Source organism: Mauremys mutica, chromosome 10, assembly GCF_020497125.1.
Source record: "Mauremys mutica isolate MM-2020 ecotype Southern chromosome 10, ASM2049712v1, whole genome shotgun sequence".
Classification (NCBI taxonomy): domain Eukaryota; kingdom Metazoa; phylum Chordata; order Testudines; family Geoemydidae; genus Mauremys; species Mauremys mutica.
In genome coordinates this window covers 63,944,317-63,965,637 of record NC_059081.1, presented here as the reverse complement: position 1 = coordinate 63,965,637, position 21,321 = coordinate 63,944,317, and the positions used below count along the sequence as shown (strand labels likewise).

Sequence of the window (21,321 nt, the reverse complement as noted above, 5' to 3'; positions counted from 1 at the left end):
TGCTGTAAGGTCCAGTCTACACTACAGACCTATCTCAGTATAACTATGTTACTGAGGGGGTGTGAAAAATCCACCCCCCCGAGCAATGTAGTGATACCAGCCTAACTCCTGATGTAGACAGCGCTAGAGCTAAGGGAGAGCCTCTCCTGTCGACATAGCTACTGTCTCTTGTCAGAGGCGGATTAACTATGCCAACGGGAGAAGCTCTCCTGTTGGTGTTGAAGCATCTTCACTCAAGTGCTACAGCGATGCAGCTGTATGAGACGACAAACCCAGGTAACTTCACTGCGACTTACTTAGATTCAGCAGGGAGAGAATAAGATCCATGAAATGCCCCTCTCTGAGCTACCTCTCTCTGACTCTGCTACCTTACCTTAGCATCTGATTTTGAGTATGGAAAGCAGTCTCTTGGGCCCGCCGAGGAGGGCCGTACATAGTAACTGTCTGTATCGAGAAAAGTAGCCCTTTTAGTAGTTAGTGAGCAAGCTGAGCTGGGTCTTGGAGGAAGCAATGACTTCACTCTAGACTTTGAGGCAGGAATCTTTGACAAAGAGGAAGTCTAGTCATGAGAAAACAAACAGAAGAAACATAACATGAAGCTGAGCAATGAGACGAAAGGAAAACACATGCAAAATGGATAAATGAAAAAATGCCAAGCTATGAATTACACTTCCTTTTTCCAATCAGCACATGTAAAATTCTGAGACACACATGCAAGTAGGTATTGTGAAATGCAGCATTTGGCTCTGAGATAGAATTGACTCTACAGGTACATCCAGACAGCAGCTGAGAAATAATTCCCAGCTCGGGTACACATACACATGCCAGCTCTGTTCAAGCTAGTGCCTAAAAAATAGCAGAGTGCGCACAGTGGCTCAGGCTAGCTGCCTCAGTATGCATCCCAGAGGTGGAGTGGGATTGTCCTCAGGTGACTAGCCTGAGCTGCTGCCTGTGCCACCGCCTGAGCTGCCGCCTGTGCCACCACATCCACGCTGCTATTTTTAGACACGAGCCACAGCAGAGCTAGTAGGTGTATGTCTACCCAAGCTGGGAATCACGTCCCAGATGCTGTGTAGACAGACCCTCTGAAGGGCCTCAATCCAGTCCTCCTTTTTTGCAGATGCAAGTTTGCCCCCTCTATTAAGTGCAGACGCAAAGGCTAGTTCGTAAGCATTTACTACAGGTGGGAATTTGCAGGACCAAAGATGGAGCCTGCTTTTTTAAAACCAAGTCCTGAATATGAAGTATCTCCCTCTCTGGGAATGTTCCACAATAAAATGTTAGTAGGAGATTTAGAAATTTTTTTTACGGTACTACTCAAAATGGGGAAATGACTTGATACTAACACCTCTTCTACCGTATTAACCCTTAAAATCCAGGATAATATGCAATATTCTGTACTCATTACACTCCATTAGAAAGATGGGCAGATTGTGAGTCCCTCACTGAACATTGGCAAGCAGCGTCACACCTAGTTCCACTGAAGTCACTAGGACTACTTGGCTTAGTAATGCCTCACCAATGTAAGGGGTTTGCAATCTGGCTCTATTTTTTTCCCCTTAAAGGGTATAAGGTATAATGAAAAAGAATAATTGGAAGCTATTATCGTGGCAACGAAGGCCTGATTCTGCAACACTTTACTCACACAGAGGTGAAATTACTCAAGTGGGACTACTCATATGTGTAAGAACTACTCAGCACGAGCAAGAGCTGCAGAATTGGGCTCTTAACAATGCATAGTAGGACTGAAAAAAATCAGCTTTACCAGTAGACACCATAAGAAATCAGGGTACTGTAAGTTATCACTTACGAAACACTGGGCCTGAATCTCTTCTCCCTACTCTTGTTTTATACTGGTGTAGCTCCACCGACTACAGTGGAGTTATTCCTAATTTACACCAGTTTAAAAGAGATCAGAATCAGGCACGTTAATACTGCTTAAAACAATTTTTAAATTGTAAAATGAAATAAAGGTACAGCTTGGGAATGCTCAAAATTCTAATGCCTTCTCATGGCAAAAGCGATCATTTCAGTCCTGCTGCATTATCAAACTGGGCCTCTGTAGAAAGTATCGATAATTTGGCAGTCTCTATCGTAGGAGACGAGCTCAGTTCAATACTGTGAGTGTATTTCTAAAAACACCACTTTTATGTACACATATTATTCATTGTTAAATATTTATTATTTTGCTATCTAAAGTAATGGGAGGCATATAACTGATCAATGGCATGTCTGCTTTAAATAATTTTTATAAAACTGTTCCATCATAGTACAGTGTTCACCTAGTTAGGTATGCCTCCATTTTTGGGTGCCCAACTTGAGATACTTTGGGCCAGATTTACAAAGGGTATTTAGGTGACTCAAGATGCAGAAAGCCTGTGGGAGTTAGGCACCTAACTCACTTAAGCACTTTTCTAAAGCCACTAAACATATCTTTAGGCATCCAAATGCCTTTGCAAATCTGGCCCCTGTGCCTGATTTTGAGAGGGTTGAGGACCAGCAGTTTGGGGCCTACAATCTAATCTGGTACTTTTATTCCCTCCATCACTGTAGTATCTGAGCACCTCATAAAGACTAATAAATTTATCCTCACAACACCCTTTGTAGGGAAGATATTACAGCTGGGCAAGGAAGGCGCAAAGAGGCAGATGCTGCCCTTCTTACTCATACTGAGTAGTATCTCACTCCATGAGTAGCTGCATTGTATAAAAGCACAGCTAATTTGGATCCTAAACACAGCCAGGACAGGGTATTGCAAAATATCTTCCTGTCTCTAAAAGGCTACGGCAGTTAAGGAGAAAGGATGGTCTTGTGAACCACTCTGGGACTCAAGAGGTCTACTCCTCACTCTGCTACAAACTTCCTTTCGCACGGTGGCGTGCGGTACTACTTAGCATGAAGAAGGGTGGCAAAATGTGACCCAAAGAGATTAACTGATTTGCACAGGAAATATGCGATGGTGACCAACCCTGTCCAAGATGGGAAGATATTTTGCAAAATCCTGTCCTATCTGTTTTTGAGGGCCAAACTGATCGTACTTTTGCTTTCAAACAAATGCCCATTTAGGGCCATATGCTACCTTCAGTCTCTTGCAGAACTCCTACTGCTGCAAGGGCAGGCTGCTTATGTGGGACCGAGCAATACATGGCCCTTACAATAAGCGTGAGCGCTTGCAATGGTTAAGAGACTGCTCAAGATGAAACGTGGAAACATCATTTTATACCATAAGCCAGCTAGGGAGGGGGCAGGCAGTCACAATCCATACTTCCTGATATGAATTAGCCAGTGTTCTTAACACACAGCTGGGATGGGGACATGATCCTCCCCAGCAGGGCAGAACTGCTTAGCTTTTCCTGAGCATTGTTCAGAAGTACAACATGTACGTTGCAATCAGGTATTAAGGCTCTGCAAACAGACGATGAGTGTACTCAGCTGCGATGCTACCTGACATGACAGCTGGAAAGGAGTTGGTGAACTGTTATGAGAAGGCCACTTTGGGAGGGTTGCGCAACATAATACACGGTGAAGCAGGAGGGAATGCAACAGTAATAGGGGACAGGTGCTTGAAAGGTCAGGATGTGGACTGCTCCAGGGAATAAGGAGAAAAGGCAGAAGGTGGAGGGGTGTTTCTGGAAGGGAATGGACTGGGGACTGAGAAGAAAGACAACAGTGGAAGCAAGAAGAGGATAGATTTCAGCTCTTTGCCCTAAAACAACTGACAGGAAGAATAAAGAAGATACAAAGAGAGGAGATGAACCCAGAGGAAGAATGCACGCTGCTTGTTTGTGCCAGTAGTTTTCCAAGGGCACCGAAGACTTTGGCAACAAACAGATACTGACTTCTGCTAAGGTGACTATAGACATTTACCTCAGAGGAAAGTGAACCTCGCTGTTGACCCAAACAGGAAGTCAGTATATGCACTGTCACCTATGTTTCTGGATGTTTTATTGAGAAATATCTACAGATCTCTCAGTTGTGGCTAGAGATAGGCCAAAATTGTAGCACTGGATCAAATACTCATTTGGGGAGAGTTCAGATCTGGATTTGGATCTAAACTGGCACATCACTCATGATGGCCACAAATTACATAAGCTGTTGCCATCATCTTCAAATTATTGATTATAGTATCGTCTAATATTATGGGATAAGCACTGACAGTGTGGTTAGCACGTTGCATGGTCCCTGCCCCAAAGGAGTTTATAATCTATTTAGACAGACAACACAAATCAGGCACAAAACACACTTGGAGATCCAGGGGTACGGTTCAATCTTGGAGGACTTTGTTGTGGTCATTGTTCAATAAGGGGTAAGTCACCAGAGTGCTACAGTTGTGAGCTAGCATGTGTGGACTTCTTGGAAAAAGAGTTACACAGTGGGGATTTGAAAGAAAATAAGTTGGGCACCTGGAGCGCTGGGGTGGGAAGGGTATATGGGCAACATGTGAGAAGGGAGGGAGAGTGAGAATGACTAAAGGGGAGGTGGGGCAATACTCACGGACGGGCTGGAGGGAGTCAGAGGTGTGGCGTGGATGACAGCAGAGATGTAAGTGGTGGTGTAGGCTGTGCTGAGCCTTGAAGGTGAGGACGGGAAGTTTGACAATTTTGTTTAAACCTAACATTCTAAGGTGGAGAGTGGTCCAGGACATGACCTCAGCTAAGCCAATCAGGAGGCACATTTGCATATGAGATGTCATTGGTTAACATTTTCCAGAAATCTGTGACCTCTGAGGAGAAAAGCAATAGAAATGTAATGACTCATCACAAGACTCTTTTCAGCCAATCATGAGGCAGGATTTTCTTCTTGTATGTAACAATCCAGCAAGATGACAACAACGGCCAGAAAATCAGATCAGGTAAATCAGTGCAGCTCCAGTGTGCTGCAGTGGAGCTATGCTGATTGACACCAGCTGAGGGCCTGGCCCTGGATGCTTCACAATATTAAACTTTATTGTAACTCAGCTGCTGTGTGTCAACGGTGGATTGAGGGACTGTCTTTTGTTGTGTGTTTGTACAGCACCTAGCACAATGACGTCCTTGTCCGTGACCCCAGATGATACAATAATACAAACAATACATAATAATAATAATAAAATTATCAAAAACTGTATAATTATCTATAGGGGAGAATGGCTGTAATAAAAAAAATGAATATGACAAATTAATTCTAAAGGGAAGACACAGTTATCTACTGAAATTAAAACAAAACCACCCGAGACAGGACAAAAAGGAGTTTTCAGAAAGATGAATGACAAGAGGATTATTTTACTCACTGAAAGTTTTTCCTTTGCTTGTTTAAATACACCTGGAGCCTGGTTTGTTTCACCACCTGCCGCTGTTAGACCCAAAAAAAAAAAAAAACCCTTGATGGTTAAAAATAATCATTTTGAATTACTGGACACCTTTAGTATAATCAATTGTCTTGTAAGCACCGTGCAAAGCAATGATCTGGTGAATTATTATATGCAGTATATGCAGCTGCCTTAAGAAATAAAAGAATACATATTACCATATTTGTGATAGTTCCAGTTAATGTATTAATTCTAGCCAGCAAATCAGAATTATGTCCTCCTCTTCCTAGTGATCTAGGATTGAGAGCCAAGATTTTTGAGGAGTGACTTGTGATTTTGGGAGCCCAAAATGAGACACCTTAAAGGGGCCTAATTTTCAGAAAATACTGAACAATAGCCCTCTGAATATCAGGCCCCTTTAAGGAATCTCAAGCAATCTCACTAGCCACCTTTCAAACTCTTGGCCAAGAACCCTAAATGAAAAGAAACTGATTCATTGCTGTGTATTCACTCCAATATACACTGCTATAACTCCACTGATGTCAATACAGTCACACTGGTATAAAAGCGGAGTGACGCAGAGGTCAATCAGACCCTGAGACTTTAGTTTAATATCTATTATTGAAGCACTGGCACCTATCTTCTTTCAGTCTTATCCTGTGGTTCTTGTCTGATGAAACATGATTTGAGTTACATTTGAGGTGAGACTGATATCGTTTGACTTGGACTCCATCCTAGGGGAAAGTCTGGAAGTTGAGGAGCTTTTCAGAAACTTGTGTACTAAGTGTTCACCATGCTGTTATTCAGGAAGCTATGTGTTGTACGAACTCTAACTACTAGTGAAATCCTTTGCAACAGCACAGTACTGGACTCTGAGTGGGCATAGGAGGAAGGTTGGGTGGTCACAGCCGAGGTCTCTTAGCTATAATCCTGATTTTCTTCCACCTGTGAAACCAACCCCGAAACTTTGTCCAGGGTAGCAAAGATGGGTTTCCCCTTGGCCTTGGCAGTTGTCCCAGCACATCCCCTTGCCTGGAACAGTCGGGTGGGATGAAATCCTGGTATTCTGCAACCAATCTCCATTGTGAACAAGGCTGCCTTTCCCACTCAATAATTTTGCCCTCTTAAATAATGTTCTTGTCTTGTTCTTTTTCTTTGATTTTACATTGAGGGAGTGGGGGGGGGGGGAGAGAGAGAGAGAGAGGGAAAGATAACTGACAGTTTAGTTCTGCATTTATAGCTGAACATGCTCAATAAAACCCTCCTGCATTACCTTTTCCCACATCTGTTACTGCTGTTTTTTGGTTTTTAAACGTTTCTCCTTTTTCCTTTGGTATTTAACTCCAACTGCCTGCAGCTATGAAGTAAAGAGCACAGTTTTGTGCTTCTGTGACTGACTTACCTGAAAGCATAACAACTCCTCCATCTGAGCAAAATACCTGGATCATGACGTCACACTGTCCTTTCGTGCTCTGCTACCAGTTTAATCACACAATAAACATATTTAAGACAAGGAAGACAAGCCTAATGCATGTTTGCCCCAGTTCAAAGGCTAAGCAACTGTGCTGGCCAACCCTCTGACATCCATGATGTGATGTCACAAAGGTAGCAGCGTCGTCTAACTTCAGCCAATCAAACAACACAATGAAAATTAGGATAAAGTTTAGATGATCAAATAAAACTGTCTTTTCCTTCTGCCTTCTTTCTCTTTTCATGTTCCAAGGAAGGGGCATCTTTTAATAATCATAATTACTGAGAATCCCACTCTTGAGGAGACTGTGGTTGCCATTAAAATAGTCAGCTTCTGCCCACAGTTACTACATAGTGACGAGTTATTTTCTGTCCCTTGAGATTATAGGGAAATACTGTGATATCTCATTTACTGTCTCACTGCATGGTAAATGTAGACAAAATTTTGACTTTTTAATGGAGACATCTGTGTCCCAAACGGTTGCTCTTTGGACAAGTTTCATTTTTAAAGTACAAAAAAGGCTAACATGGAAGTTTTTGCTGCTTGGAATGTGCCCAGAGTTATACAGAATACACTCTGGGGGCATTTGTGGCTAGGTATCCAATTTGGCTCTCACTGAAACCAAAAAGAAAGCTCACATTGATTTCAATGGGAGTAGACGCTGCCTCAAACAAATGGTTTTACATTCATCAAGAAGGAAGAACAGAAAACAGGCTTCTTGGTTTACACCATTCAGCTAGGAAATATACCTCCCCCTCCAGCTCCCAGATCCTGAAGATGCCTGGGGACAGGTCCAGTCCCTGTGTTGGTTATGTCCACCTGAGGGGTGTGCATATTTAATCCTGGATGCCTACACCCCAGCGGGCAATTCTATGAAATATCCTTCTATGTCCCCTAACCCTCTGTAGCAGCAATCACTGGAATGACTGCGCTGATACAGAAAATGGGGGGAAGAAGGAAATCAGGCTTTCTGTGTGCTACTTTTTGATTTTTCAGCTGTCTTGAGGATATGCCAATGTTAGGTTGTGGGGACTTTCTGTTCATTCAGTGATTTGGTTCATGTTAGTCTGCTTTACAGATGAGCCCAAACCTCAAAGTTCAGTTCCAGACCAAAATTATCCCAAATTTCAGATCCGGGGTTTTGGTTCCACGCATTATAAAGGGCACGAAATTTAATCTGATTCAGAACTCTCTCAAAGTTTGCTGATGTTTTGGACGAGGGGTTTTTATTTGATCTCAACTCTTACTGCTTGAATAAATTTGGAGTTTATCCTTAAATTATATTTTACACTTTGGCAACCTTTTGGGTTTGTTTTTAATTTGAGTGAATTCCGTTATACATTACAATGAGGGACAGATAGCACTACCTAGAGCCAGGATGAGTGTGTCTAAGCGATGGGCAGGCTTCCCTAGGTTTTTCTACTGGCACACCTCAATTCTGACTAGAAGGCTATAGGAAGCAAAAATATTTAGAGGTTTAGTAGTGGTAGCCCATGGGAGGGAACAATAGCAGTATACATAAGAAAGAGGTGTGGATATTAGCAAGACTGTAAATCTGTAAAGCCAATAATTTATGCCATGAAGAAACATCTCATTGTTTTAGCCTTAAGCCTCCCTAAGTTGCAATCAAATCATGCCAAATAGTTTAAAAATTCATTTATGACCAATGCAGGATATGAAACCTGGTCTGCAAAGGTGAAGGACTAAAGCATTAAACCAATTTGTGACACCTACTCCCTAATCCCACAACACACTTTGGGTTCTTTGAAGAATCTTTGAATTATGGTCTTCTGGTCTCATTAAGCTGTGCTTTGTGAAAGAGCAGAGGAGGTAGGAGGCAGAAGTGGGTTTAAGACACCTTTACTCTCCCAGTTGTCGTCTGGAGCTAGCTGGAGCACACTGTAGACTACTCTAATTTATATCTTGCTAACCAAAGTAATAAACATCGTTTTTAACTTCTGAGCCAAGAAACATAAAAACATTTCCATTTTAGAATATTATACCCTGAATGTAAACTAGTGGGGCATGGTTCTCTTCTCATTTTACTCCGATATAAATAAGGAGCAACTGCATTGCAGTACATGGAGGTGTCAAACTGTGTTATAGGAAAATCATGTCCCATCCCTTTAAAAAAAAATTAACAGACAAGTCCAATACTTCTCTTTCCACTCTGATCTGACAGTGCTATCAAGAATGGTACTGAGAGACTGGAGTGAAGATGTTCTAATTCTGGTATAATGATATATCTATTTAGATACTGTGAGAACCACTGATTGTCTCTCTCTTTTCTTCCCCTATCAAATACTAAGATTTTGAAAACCATTTTTGCTTGAAATGCATTCGTCGTTTGACCCCAGATTTCTTCTCTCTCAGCGTCGTACTCTGCATTCCAGATTCTCCCAGTGGGTTTTGGCTTGAAGTCATAAACATCAGTAACAGATTTGGAAGCGCCAATGCAGATAAGTATAAATGAGCAATATACAAGTCTTCTTATTATGCATGAGAGAAAAAAGCAAAATAATGGATATGTATACCATGGTTTAAGCTGTCAACACGTTCCCACCATATAAATTCACCACAAAATAAATAAACAAATACAAATAATGAAAATAGAGATTCCTACAACACCACATTCAAGCACAATGCCAAGATACAATCACGGCACTTGGAAGGCCGAGCAATGACAAGCATACATGATCATGGCCTCTGTCAAACAAATAGAGAAATAAAGAAATACCGAAAAAGAAGAATGATACAAAACACCGAAAAGTAGTAATATTCATGAAGGTTGATATTCTCGGAGGAAAAATAAAAAAAAAAAAATAGAGAAGCTGCTATAGCAATGAGATTTAAAAAAAAAAGTGTCTATGTTTGCCAGCCACATTGCATAATTGAACACAGCACAGTCACCTGTCTGCTTCCGTTTAACACAGGAGAGATGAGTTGGTCTAGTATATTTGATAGCAGGTTTTAAAATGATTTTCCTGGAGGGAGAGTGGGCCTGAACTTCAGATTTTTTAGCAAGTTCAGCTTTCTTATACACTGCTATGGACAAGAAAACACAAAAGCACACAATCAGGAGAAAAGCCCAAACAGTTTTACATGATAACAAATCAACCATTGGCCAGACACACTGCTCTGTTATTCCAGTTTGATGCTTTAGGTTGCACTGGACTGAATTGAGGAATTAATTAGTTTGCAGAGGCGAAGGAGTAGTGCATTAACCCCAGATGTGTTGCCTTGTCCGCCATATGGGCATAAAGCTGGAGTAACAGAGGGGTGAGCCTAGCACTTTGTTTTGACGTAATTGTACAATGTCTGATTAAATAGTATTAGTTAGTATTATCACAACATTCAACTTCTACAACAGAGTAACCTGGCAGTACTGTACAACAGCAAAAATATGGTAATAGTGAGTGTTAAATGAACCTTTTTTCCTTCTCACTTCATCTCTGGAGAGTGTGCTAGGTTCCTTTTTAGCTATTTTTCTTTCAGGAGTAGAAATCCTGCCTCTCCCAGTTTTAAAAGGTTTCTCTTTTTTATGCTTATCAAGAGATGATCTTCGCAATTCTCTCTCTGCTTTCTCCTCTTTAGGAACAGTCTCTAACTGCTCTGTCATGATGCTCCTATCATCATCTGTAGGGTCAGAGCAAATTATAACAACAAACAGAAAATTAGTAACAAATGTTAACAACGCTTTGGTGGAGGGGAAAGAAATTTGAAAATACAGCAGATTGTTTAAAATAAATGGCAGATTATTTTATAACATTTCTGAAATGTGCTGAAATTATTATTACTATTATATTATTATTATGCTTTTTAATCATGGTTTGTTGGGAAGCAAAAACATTTTTTTTAAAAAAGGATAATGCACACCTTGAGTATCCGCCCACAGGCTGTCTGTGTCCATGACGGAGTCATCGATAGTTGTTTCATCTTTGTAATCATCATATGTCTCTGTCTTGTAATCGGTTAGCAGGATCTCCTCCTTCTCGGGTGAAGAGGGAGCTTGCAGCGAGCTCTCTTTGGGCTCTGCCTGGATGTCAGCGGGTTCCTCCATCTCCATCTCCACTTCCTCTTCAGGCAGGGAGTCCCTTCTTTCCATTTCTTCCTGCTGTGCAGCAGCAAAGCGCACGCTGTGAGAGGCAGATTCACTCTCATCCACAGTCATCTGCACCACCGTGATGAAGTCGTCCTCAATTGTCACAACAGACTCAATAACCCCTTTCAGTTCAGGCATTTCCTCTGGGCCAGCCTCAGTCGATGTTTCTTCTCCAGCAGGCGCCTCCAACTCTATTTCTTGGTGCATGTCTGACATGAGTTGATGCTTATCATCATCATCATCATCTTCTTCATGCTCTTTGCCTTCTACAGACTCAGGAGTTAAATCACACAGTAGCTGCTCCGTGGTTTCTGCGGGCCTCACAGTTATGTCTGGAGTCATCTCTTTAATTTCTTCTTTAGGCTGTGGTATGCTCTCCATTTGGATGTCGGCCGTCTCTTCTTGTACAGAATCAGCTTTTGAAATGGCAAGCTCGATGGAAGGTTCTTCCACTGGCAACTGTGACGTAATCTCTTCTTCTGATACAGGTGGTTTCTGAGGTTCTATTTTGCCGTCATCAGGTTTCAAAGATTCTCCATTTAAGTCTTCTTGGATTTGATCATGTTCTCCGCTAGACTCGTAAGATTCTTCTTTATCTACTGCTTCCTGATGCACCAGATCAGGCTTAGGCACTTTCTCCTTAATTTCAGACTCAGATAGTTTGGTGCTGTCCTTCATCTGACTAGGCTCAGTTCTTGAAAGAACATCTGCCTCCTTTGGTTCTTTGGGCAAAGAGGCCTGGTCCTTTTGCTGCTGCTGAGCTTCTTGGGCTTCAGGCTCTGCTTTTTTTACAGAATCTGTGTCCTGCTTTGAACCAGCTGCAGCAAACTCACTGATCTCAGTATGCAGCTGAGTCTGGTATTCTTGGTCAGCTGTCCTGGCAGCAACATCCATATCGTGTTTTATAGCATCGTAGTCTGGCCTGTGTGGTGTTTCTATCTCAGCTACCTTTGGTATAATGCTAAGAGACTTTTCCTCCTTCTGAGTCAGTAAAGAAACAAGATCTTTTTCTTTTGTTACCTCTTTTTCTAATGCTTTGTCATTTGCAGTATCACTCTCTGGTCCGGCTACATGAAGTTTATCAACTGTACCTTCTTCTTTCATTTCTAAAATTGCATCAGGCCTTTTTTTCTCATGTTTTGTATCTTCAAGGGAATGGATTTCTTTGGAATCAACTTGTTCCTCACTTTTTTCTAGCACGGTATCTAGCTTATCAGAGACTTTTTTCTCCTGCTCAAACTCCCTTCCCAGAACCGTTGTGTCACTGGAGATGTTTGGACTCAAGTCTTTTTCACTGCTGAATTCTTCTTTAGACTTTTCAGCTGCTGCCAACTTCACTTCTATCAAAGAGAGGTCAGCTGCCAGTCCTCTTCTCATTTTTTCATCGCCTTCATAAAAGGGGCAGATTTCACCCGTTAAGCTCTCACTGTCCTGGACTGGAGAAGGTAGTGGGACTGTGTACTTATTGAAAACACAGTAGCCTAAGTCTTCTAGCTGACTTTCAGCTTTTAGAGTTATGTGGTTTTCATCAGTCACAGGAGGCAGGGACGCACCACTGTCTTCTACAGCAGCATCGGAAGGAACCGATTTTCTTCGTGCCACCTCTGTATCAGCACTCACAGAAGCTAATCTAGACCTTGTGCCTGCTAGGTCTAACATTTCAGGCAAATCAGGGGCCATTACAGCCCCATTTTTGTAATAATCCTTAGCCAGGAAGGGCGACTCACACAAGGATTCAACCTGAATATTTTCTTCTTCCATTGCTTTTTCCTCCTCATCGTTTTCATCTTCCTCTGTGCTATCTATAGGGAAACAAGGGGCTCTCTCTAATGCCGGGGTGGTTGCTGGCAAGTAATCATCACCTTCATCCATGCTCCCACTAGTGTTTGTTAGAATATCTGAAGCGAGGGGAGAGAGATCCTGTGCACGGCCAAAGCTGAATCCTAGTGCTATAGAATCTAGACAGGACATTGGCAGGTTAATTGACATACTCCGCTGTTCTATTGCAGATCTTCCCCCAAGTCCTAAGCTCCTGCTTAGAGTTAAATCATCTTTATTTTTACTATGGATCTGTCTCTTATCCCCATACACTTTGGGATCAATAGTGAACATCCTTTCCTGTGGAGAGCTAGGTTCCTCAGACTTATCTGAGGGAAAACTCTGAGCAAGAGTACTATATCCTATTTCATGAGCAGGGTCACTGGATGGTTGATCTGTTTCTGGCTGTAATTTCTTGTCTTCTTTTTTAGATAGTAGAGGATCTGCATGATAAAGTTCATATGCACTTTCCTTAGTGTCACTTAGTTCATAGTAATCACTGCCTTGCTGCTGTGTGTCACTTTTTGTTGCTTCCTCTTTCAAAGCAGATGTTTCAAAATACTTTGACATTCCTGACCTATCCTCCTCTACCTGTATTTCATGAGTAGCTGAATCTGAGATATGGAATGTATCCTCCTTAGCATCCTTTTCAATAGTTCTGTCTTGACAAAGTTCATGAGTTGGGCCCTTTTCACTTGTTAACCTTGGTGCATCAGGAGCTTTTTCTGTTGCTTTAGATAAGTGATCTGTATCTATAGGCTCTTTTGCTTTCTCAGGAACTGATTCATGGCTTAACTTGCCAGTGGGGGTCTCTGTGCTCTGCTGCTCTTCCTTTTTGGCATCTACTACTGTTGAGACTCCAGTTCGATCAGTCTCTTCTTCTGCTTTGAGACCATCAGATGATTTTTTAGTTTCACTAACAACTGCTTTGTCTGGAACAACTATTTTATCTTCCTGCTCTGCATAAAGTTTAGTATCATCTAATACTTTGGAAGGCTGCCAATCCAGGAAGCCGTATCTTTCCTCCTCATCACTCTCGTCCCTTGTCATGTCCTTTTCTTCCCCCCACGTAGAAACTTTCTGGATGGGTCTTTCTTCTGTAGTTGGTTTGGGGGCATCTGCAGCCATTGCTGAGACTTCTCCTGCCTCTGGCTTTTCTGTTTGGTCTTTGTGGATCTTTTCATCTTTCGAAAGATCTTTGGCAATCTCTTTGTCAGGGAACTCTTGTTTTGTTTTGCAACTGTCTTCAAGTTGTGATTTCTGTGAGACAGTCATTGGAGTTTCTGAAAGAGGTTCACTTCTGGCAGCACTAGACACATCAATTCTAGATTCTGAAGGCAAAAGAGCAAGATTACTCTTCTGGGTTTCTGTAAAGTCATCTTTATATTTCAGGGGTATAGCCTGGTTAGATGGTATCTGGGTATCTGGACTCCTTTCATCTGTTTTACTCTCCTTCTGCAGGTCAGATGACAAGTCCCTGTGTCCTTGAGATATAAGAGGCTCTGCAGCTGAATCAGCACCTGGGTCTGCAAAACTTACTTCCCCTTTCTTTTGCAGATCTGCATCCAAAGTCTGTCCCGACACAGTTGGATGCATTTTCTCTTCTTCTTTGCTCCATGACTCCTTTTTATCTAGAGTCTCAGTTTTTGCTGGCTGTGGAACTAAGGCATCATGTTTAGATTGCTCACCAGTCTTACTGTCTTTCTCTGACTCACGTTCCTTTGTGTCTAATGGCTCAGCTGTGAAAGGGCCTGTGCCCTCCTGGTCACGGATTTCCATCTTCGAGGCTGTAAGTAAATCTGAAGTAGTTTGGTTGGGTTTTATGACAAATTATTTAAAGTACTTATAGACAGTCATTTAGCTTACAACAATATCTTGGTATGATTAATGGAAGGGAGAGGGGAAAATATGCAACCATGCAGCAAGGCTATTCAGTTAGAAATTTGTTTTAAAGTGTTGCACACTCCTCTCATCTTGATGCACAAGCTTTTATAAGTGCATTAATGATAATATGAGTTACACATGTAAATTTGTCTCCACTGAAATGAGAAATATACCCTTTTGTTTCATGTGATTTCTTCATACTCATTACTTGTAACAGTAAAATCATAAATATCCCTCAATTAATATTTGAATGCTTTGCTAGACTCTGAAGTCAATACAAATTTTGCTTTGATAATTGTCTGCAAGATTTGGCCAAGTAACAGTATCCTTGTATATGTGCTTGAAATACACAATATATGCATTTACGTAATGCTACATCTCTTTTTAAATCACAAGCTTTTGTGTGTCTAGCTTAATCAAAGGAAATATTAAAATACACAGTACATGGGCTAAGTGTAAACCGAGGGAGCTCATTGACTAATATCACTGATCTTTTACATTTGCTTTTTAGCAAAAAAGCAGAAAGCAGGTTATTTTCATGAAACTGACCTCACACAACATGCACGGGATATGGACCTGTTTGTATTTCCAAAGTTGAGAGGCCTAGCTTTCAGAAATGCAGAGCACTAACAGCTCCAAATGAAGTCAGTGGAAACCACGGGTGTTCAGCATCACTGAATAATGAGGGCCTGGATTATTTTAAAATTAATCAAAATGTTACTCTGACACCTGTTACTGCTATATTCTTAGCATAGTTAATATTCTTTGGTAACATTTTAATATATAATTTATAGATGATTTATTAGTAGTTAATAGATTGATCTTCCCCTTGTGCATTATAAGACAAGAATAATGAAATCTATGCCAAAATGTGTTATAACATTGTTTAGTCAGTTTTTCTTTAAAAAAATAAATTATGCATGTTTCCAAAACATGCTGCAACAAATCTCGGGCAAACAAATTTGGATCTCCATACTCACAGAAGTTCTCCAGTTGAAGCCAATGAAACCGTTTGTGTGAGTATGGCACACAGGTCTGGGCCCATTATCATTTTTGGAGCAATTTGAATTAATCTGTTCATCGTTATTTAAAATATTTAGATAGGCTATCTTCAGCTTAAAATATTAACCACCCTTCTAAACATTGTAAGTAGCAAATAAAAACATCGACAACTGTTATACTTCTTCCTCCTCTCTATTTTTAAAGTTGTTGTGGTGTTTTGGTGATGGTGGTGATTAGTTGCAACTTATATAATATGCAAAAGCAATGCCCATTAGCTTATTTCACTGTGGCGTCACTGAGACAAATTAGTTACATGCCATCTTTCTTCACCTATAGTACTGTACCTCTGCTGGTAATGCTGATGCACATACCACATGATATTAGCAGACACAACACCAAAAGAATTTCATCTTGCTCAGCTGGGCCAAATAAAATTACTAGGACAGGCTTTTTTGTAAACACAAGCCTCCAACTCCCAAAATCTCTTAATTAGGAAGTGTATGGCTCATCATTACCTCTACGTTTCCCTCTGAAACAACTGATGAGAAATACTGTCAAAAGGACAAACCCTGAAGACTTACTTACTTCTTACTCAAGCAAAACTATTGATTTCAATTTGATCAAAACTATCAAAACTATTGATAGTTTTGCCTAAGTGAGCACCTTAGGATTTTACCCTAAGTGCCCAATTCCACACTTCATTACGAAGGCAAAAATCCCATTGGGATCGATGGGAATTGTGCCTGAGCAGGGACTGCAGGTTGGGCCATAAACTTGTAATAAGCTAAAATAAATGAAAATTCAAAGTTTTGGCAATGGTCAAAGAGGGAAGGGAAGCTGATTGCAATGAATGGTGAGGATATGACATAAGAAGCAATAGCCTTACGGAAACAAAACCAGAATGCACTGAAGCATAAATAAATAATAACACTGCACACAGCAAGCAAAAATATTTCTATAGTTTAAGCCTCTTTATGTCATAGTCTAAGTCAATAAATCTCCTTTTTTTAAAAAAAGAAAAGCAGATGAATCTCTGCACCAAAAAGAAAAAAAGTATATACATAGATTAGCAATGTGACTGGCAAACACATCTGAGATGGGGAAAAAAAGGCTGATGTGGCAGTATCAGCTTAGCTGCAAAGCACATTGTATCATGGCAAAGTAAAAAAAATCAGGAATCAGCTGCAGTGGTGGGAAATCTTTTGTTATACAGCATCTATGCAAATTGGGTTACCCGATACATACTCGTCAAGCATAATAACAAGAACAATAATAATAATAAACGAGAGGAGGAGGAAATGGAGCAGCCTTGGAAAGCACTGGAGAAAGCAGGAGAAGAACTCCATTTGCAGCAAACACATGCAATCCTAAGGAGCACACACCTTCCTCAGCCAAGGAAGGTATATTTGCTTTCAGGGGCACCTCCTCGACAACTGTTATGCGGTTCCCGCCAGGTGCCACACTTAGCACACTGTCTTCATGATACACTTTGGCCTCCGAACCAGAATCCAGCTGGCCTTCTGCCTGCTCTGAAGGCTTAGCAGACCCACTGTCTTTCCCCAGCTCCTTTCCAGGAAGAGCTGCTGGTTTCGCTCCCTCTGCATTTGGACTCTCTACTGTTTCTTCTTCTTGGGGGATGGAAAAGGAGGTGACATCAACACCAGCAGACAACACAAAGTACAAAGTTCAGTAGGATTGTTCTTACAGTAACACTTTCAGCTCTAAAGGTGGGCTAGGTTGCCAACCTCAAGGCCGAGTCAGCTTCCATCCCATTTCAAGTGTGTGTGTGGGGGGGGGGGGGGAGGGGCGCAAGTGAGTTTGCCTTAGAACGAAAAAGGATGAATTATTTTCTGGTTGCCAAATTGCGCTTTGCATGGCAACATTTAACGGTATTGTTTCCCTCCTTGAGAAGCATGTTTAGGTTGTACAATGAGAGCTGAAAGTGTTTTACAGACCTGCCCTTGCAACACGGAGATGACTGTAGATCAAACATCCCAAATACTCATGGGAAATGGAGATGGTGCTCTGTGGTAAATGGCTGTGAAAAGTCTGATGCATCCATGTACTCACAAAGTGCATTGAAATTTTTTATAAATGTGCTCTTTTCTCCAGTGCAGAAAGTAACTCCTCTCCCTGACCTTGAGGAAATTGAGCACTAACTGCCCAGTAAGTTAACCTACTACAAAGCACCTAGTTTGGCGTGGTGCTAATATAATTATATTAATATTAAGCATATTTTTGGTTCTTCTCTTGCCACAGCAGAAGAACATTGAAGAGTGATTAATGAACTGTTCATTATGGGCCGGACTCTGGCACTCATACTCAGGTTGAATAGCACCTTACCCCATGAGTAAGGATACGATTTTGTCACGGAAGTCCCAGATTCCGTGACTTTAACAGATCACTGTAAATTCTGCCTTCAGCTTCAATCCCCCCGCTCAGGCAGTCAGCCCCCCGCAGCTGTGGGGCAACGGCTGTCAGCCTCGGGTGTTGGGGCCCAGGGCTTCTGCGATTTATTGCTTATTGCTCACATCTTGCCCGTGAATTTTAATAAAAATCCCTGTGCCACAATCTTGACTTTACCCAGGAGCATTCCCAATGATAACAACTGGGATTATTCAGGCCTCAGTTCAGCAAGGTACTTAAGCACATGCTTAGTAGTCCCATTGAAGTCAACAGGAGTACCTGTGTGCCTCAAAGTTAGGCCCAGGCTTAAGTCCCTCACTGAGTCAGGTTGGAGTTAGGTGTTAGTGAACCTGAATAACAGTGGTTGTATCTGGCTCTGTTTTATTGATGCTAAACCTCTCTGTAAAGATGTGATTTTTCTCCTGAGGCTGGTTTGGTAAAAATAACTAAATTTACGCCTTTATAAATCACAAGAAGGAACGTGTTCATTAACCTGTACTGAGAAAATAGTTATCCAAAGTAGAGCATTATTAATTAAACTATAACAATGAAATTAGTTACGTAATTCATCTCAAATTAACAGAAGCCAGAAGATTTGGAATTTGACCTGTAACTGTGTCTTTCACCAGATCATGGTGCCTAGGTGTTACAGGGATCTTTAAGCATAGGTGGGTTTAATCTAACATAAAAATATAATACACTGGCACAATAAGGGCAAGTTAGTGACGGTGTTCAACTACAAAATCTTTATTTCCTTGCTTAAATACTTAACTTTTTTTTGGCTTCATTTTCTTTTGCATTTATACCTCTTTTTAAAATTTTAGATAAAAAATGCAATTCTCTATCCCATTTTTGTGCTGGTGTAACTTCACTGCTATCACGCAAATAACACGGCTGCAGAACTGGTGGAATAAAGTGAACAATTGGGTCCAAAGAAAGTATAATTTGCTAAATGTTGTAAATAAATGTCAAAATTATAGATCATAATGGCTCTTTCAGTATTATTACAGCCCATCATACCAATATTATTTTGAGTATACAGTTAAAAAAGAAACACTACCAAAACAAAAGTTACATGACATATCTTCTCATATGTTTTTACATTGGGGAAAAACACCCTACTCACCAAGATCATAGATTTTTGCTTTCCTGCTGAGCAAAATTTTACCACTGGGTTACAATCTCCAAAACATGAGGTTTATAATGGAAACATTTATACCGTCTTAATTATAGCTGCAGAAAAAAAAGATTTTCTACTTGAACGGACAAGCAACTGTATCTTCAGATGTCAATAACTACACACACAAAAGTCAAATACTAATTCCACCTAAAAATATAATGAAACACTTGACTTTTCTATTAAGTTCCCCCCTTTCTAGGAAATAGATTTCCCTGTCTGATCCAATACTATTATACTATTCAATACACTCTTCAATATCAAGCTAAATTCTCTAGTGTGGTAAGCTCATCACTGACATGATTTCATCAGTTCTTCTCATATGTTTTACTGAACAATTACAGATATTCAGGGCTATTCTTCTGTGACTTAAACCTCTGTAGAATGTTGTATTGTAACCATTCTTCAGATCCAGTTTAAGTCCCAGGCTGATTTATCACAACAGTGTTGAGTGTGACATTGTCTATTTGGTCTTGACTAAGAAGCCAACACTCAGTTCCTACTCCAGATAGTGAAAAGACTCCACAAAATTCATTCCACCCTTCTTCAACCATCTTGATAAAATAATATGGCTAATTTTACTCAATAAGGGGCTCAGCCTAATAAGAGATGGGACGCAGAATGATTGCAACAAACTTACTTAAATGTCTGTCTTACATGCCATCTTGTTGATGACCAGGTAAACACATTGTCAGTTGGACACGTGGAATATTGGTAAAGACACATAGGTCAAGCTAATCCCTATGAAGTCAACAGAGGTACACTAGGGATGAATCTGGCCTCCTTTGCCCTACCTGATGAATCAAAGGTGATCAGTCATTTTCTACTGCTGTCCCAGTGGATGGGTGTTGTTTTTTTTCTGTAGCATTAACAACTGGCTTAACTCAGGTATCAAATGATCGCCCTACTTCCCACACTTTCCTGGGCAGTGATCCTCTCCCAAAAGAAGAGGGAACAATTTATGCTTTTTTAATTAGCTGCTCCTTTCACTGCAATAACCAAGGCCATTTTACTACAAATTATGGACTAAATTCAACTCTGGTGGAAGTGGCTGCATCTCTGTTGGCCACCATGGACTTGGGTCCATTTACAGCAGTGCTGCGTTTGGCTCTACAGCTGCAGCCTCCCCTCGGGGTGTGTGGATTCCAGAGATACTTCACCTCCATGTGGAAAAACAAACAAACCCCCAGGGCTCTCTTCCACAGAAACAAGTTACTTGATGCACAATAATGGAATATCATGGAGCAGGATGGAAAGGAGGAAGAACAAAGAGGCACCATGCCTGGTTCACCTTCATCGCGGCCTAACAAGGCCTCTGCACTCTGCGCTGTAGCACTGGGGAATGTACTAGAATCAGTCCACTCTGAGCTGAACAGAGGGTGCTCAAAGTACTCCTCATCTGAATGGCAGGGGTCCTCAACGGGCACAGACACTGAAATGGAGGGTGCTAGCTGTTTACGCCTCTCCCCACTGGCGGCAGACCTATAGCATGGGCAGCTGTGTAGAGGTCCCACCTTTTCCTCATCCCCTTCATCTACAAACAGACACACACAGGAAGAAACTGCAGGGAGAACTGGACAGACAAAGATAAGACAAGACAGGATGGACACATGCACAGACACATCAAGCTGCTATGTCAGTGGTTTTTAACCTTTTTTCATTTGCGGACCCTTAAAAAAATTGAATGGAGGTGTGGACCCCTTTGGAAATCTTAGACATTGTCTGCGGGTCCCCCAGCAGTCCATGGACCACAGGTTGAAAACCACTGTACTATGTCATACAATGGAGTAGATGAAACCAGCCATGCTAAGCAATGGAAGACGTGAGGTTTACATTCATTTAAGGTATCATTTATATATTTATTTCCTGTCTCTCTTAGTGCCTATAGTAACAGTACCCAAGCATCAAACATATCAATGAATTCAAAATCACTCTTAGTTATAGAAGGGCTATATGCTGCACTCAATCCAAAACTGACAACTTGTATTGAAGTCAAAGGAGGTTACAAACATAGATAGAGGGTAGAAGATAGCCCTGGTGCATCCCAGGACTGAGTTGAATAATCCCTTCAGAAATAGCTGGAACATTTGAAAGTACAAAATCTAAAAAGCTACTTGCATTTAAAGAAATCCATTTACTGTACTTTGGTAGATGCTGTTTTTGTTTTTTCAACC

At 41.1% G+C, this 21,321-nt stretch overlaps 1 protein-coding gene across 2 annotated transcripts in view; it reads right to left on the bottom strand.

The window, feature by feature from the left end:
- Window positions 1-21,321, bottom strand: part of MAP2 (microtubule associated protein 2) — a 216,739-nt gene that overhangs the window by 35,582 nt on the left and 159,836 nt on the right. The window contains exons 7-11 of one of the 2 annotated variants that reach the window (XM_045033128.1): window positions 10,635-14,477; window positions 10,188-10,394; window positions 9,669-9,803; window positions 5,270-5,331; window positions 374-559 (exon numbers count right to left, since the gene is read on the bottom strand). In XM_045033128.1, the coding sequence (XP_044889063.1) occupies window positions 374-559; window positions 5,270-5,331; window positions 9,669-9,803; window positions 10,188-10,394; window positions 10,635-14,477 (4,433 nt within the window). The remainder of the gene's footprint in view (window positions 1-373; window positions 560-5,269; window positions 5,332-9,668; window positions 9,804-10,187; window positions 10,395-10,634; window positions 14,478-21,321) is intronic. The other variant, XM_045033129.1, reaches the window with a different exon arrangement.